This window comes from Austrofundulus limnaeus, unplaced genomic scaffold, assembly GCF_001266775.1.
Source record: "Austrofundulus limnaeus strain Quisiro unplaced genomic scaffold, Austrofundulus_limnaeus-1.0 Scaffold16, whole genome shotgun sequence".
Lineage (NCBI taxonomy): Eukaryota > Metazoa > Chordata > Actinopteri > Cyprinodontiformes > Rivulidae > Austrofundulus > Austrofundulus limnaeus.
In genome coordinates, this window is record NW_013952418.1 from 141587 (window position 1) to 143497 (window position 1911).

The following is a 1911-nucleotide window of genomic DNA, read 5'->3' on the forward strand; positions in this document are numbered from 1 at the left end:
GTATTACTGCCTTGTGGTTTGTATAAAGCCTTCGATATAAAGAAATATTCACAAATAAATGAAATAAAGCTGAAATCACAAAAAAAAAAAAAAAAAAAAAAAACATCTGCTTAGAAATTATCTGCAGCTTCAATTAGGATAAAAACAAGAGTTGTTCGTCATGTGCTCAGGATGGAGACTGATGCAGATTTAACACAATCTGCTGCTTCTTCACATTGTTTTTGTCTTCAGAGACCAGAGACCACACTGGTGGTGACAGAATTAAATAAAAACATGTAACTTTTTATCAACTTAACTCAACTTTAAGCATCTTTAGCCACGAATGAAATAACTTTTTATTATTTTACTTATTCTGGACAAAAAATCTTATGTGAAAAAAAAAATCAACAAACTAATTTCCTTTTATTCGTTTTGATCAATAAACGTTTTTTTACTTTTTCTTTCTTTCTCTTAATCTAATTAATTTTAATTAATCTACCCCAGCGACCTGTGCAGGTGGTCTAACAGAAATGACGTCACACAGATTWACACCTGGAAGATGCGGCACGTGTCCCCACAGTGGAGTGACGTCACGGCTCGAGCTCCCGCACGGTCAAAGATCTGCAGGTTTGCGCGTCGCCCGATACCTTCACCTTCACCTGACCTGAGGAGGGAAAGGGGCGGGGCTACAGCCGCGGCAGCGGGCGACACCGCAGTCACACAGAAACTGAAACTTCTGAAAGCAAGGAAGAAATAAAGAGGAAGAGGAAGATGAAGAAGAGGAGGGCGCGACAACGTGACCCTCTTCCTTCAGTTTCTCTTTTCTCATCACGCGCCGCGGCGACAATCAGGAAACGATCCTGAGAGCAGCTGAAGAAGATGGTGGTCCTTCTGCTCTTCCTCCTCCTCACCTTCATCACAGGTAAGACACGCGGCTCACTGACGCGTTTTTCACCAAATCAGCTTTACGCACAAAGTTACGCACAGATTATAACGTAAAAGTAAATCTGAAGCAGAAACACTTGAAGTCTTTTTGTTTGTGTCCTGAAATGTAATAATTAGCATCACCTGCTGCTGAGAGGTGATGCTGATGATGTGTTTGCTTTGTCTGTTAGCAAAATATCTCATGAACTGATTTCACCGAAACTCACTGAATTTAAATCCTGRATGATTAACTGGAGCTAACTTGATTCAAGATGGCCGCCACAGCTAAACCACTTCACACAGAAAAGGCTAAAACTTAGTTAGCGTTTTAGCTACGGAGCTAGAATTCAGCTTGGTAGTAGCTGAGAGTCGATCTGCGCTCTGACTGATTCTGAGTGTTGTCTTAATAAGACAGGCAGAAACTCAGACTGAAAAGAGAGTCTCGAACAGTCACTGAGGTTTATATCTCCTGTWATGTTTGTTTCTGAAGAGCAATAATTTGTTTGATCGTGCAGTAATGTCAGAAAACACAAAGGATCACACAAAACATTGTGTCTGATTATTGACTCATTACTGATGTTTTTTATATTTCTCCCAGATAAAGGATCAATGAGGACAATTCACTTGTTTTTCATAAAAAAAATGCATATTACATTTTTCATATCCACTAAATCTCAAGCCATTTGACTCTGGGGACCCCTTACAAGAGCAAAAAACTTCCAGGGACCCCCTGAACCATGCTGTTTTAAAAGATAATTTATTGTCATTTCAACCCCTAAATGCCATGGGAATATATGCTATTATGTTTGTTTTATTAGTTCATTGTTCTCCATGCATTTTTAAAAATAAAAACCAAATTAATAATTTACTGAAGTGTTTTGAAGACCCCCAAGATACCTCTTGTGGACCCCAGTTTGAGATCCTCTGCAGTAAAAGATCACACACACACACACACACACACACACACACACACACACACACACACACACACACACACACACACACACA

The 1911-nt window shown here is 39.5% G+C and overlaps 1 protein-coding gene across 1 annotated transcript in view; it reads left to right on the forward strand.

Annotated features, from left to right (window-relative positions):
• LOC106513931 (interleukin-18 receptor 1) overlaps nucleotides 1-1911 on the forward strand; it is a 43153-nt gene that overhangs the window by 30986 nt on the left and 10256 nt on the right. The window contains exon 4 of the mRNA XM_014002993.1: nucleotides 484-901. Coding sequence (XP_013858447.1) covers nucleotides 859-901 — 43 coding nt within the window. The 5' untranslated portion in view covers nucleotides 484-858. The remainder of the gene's footprint in view (nucleotides 1-483; nucleotides 902-1911) is intronic.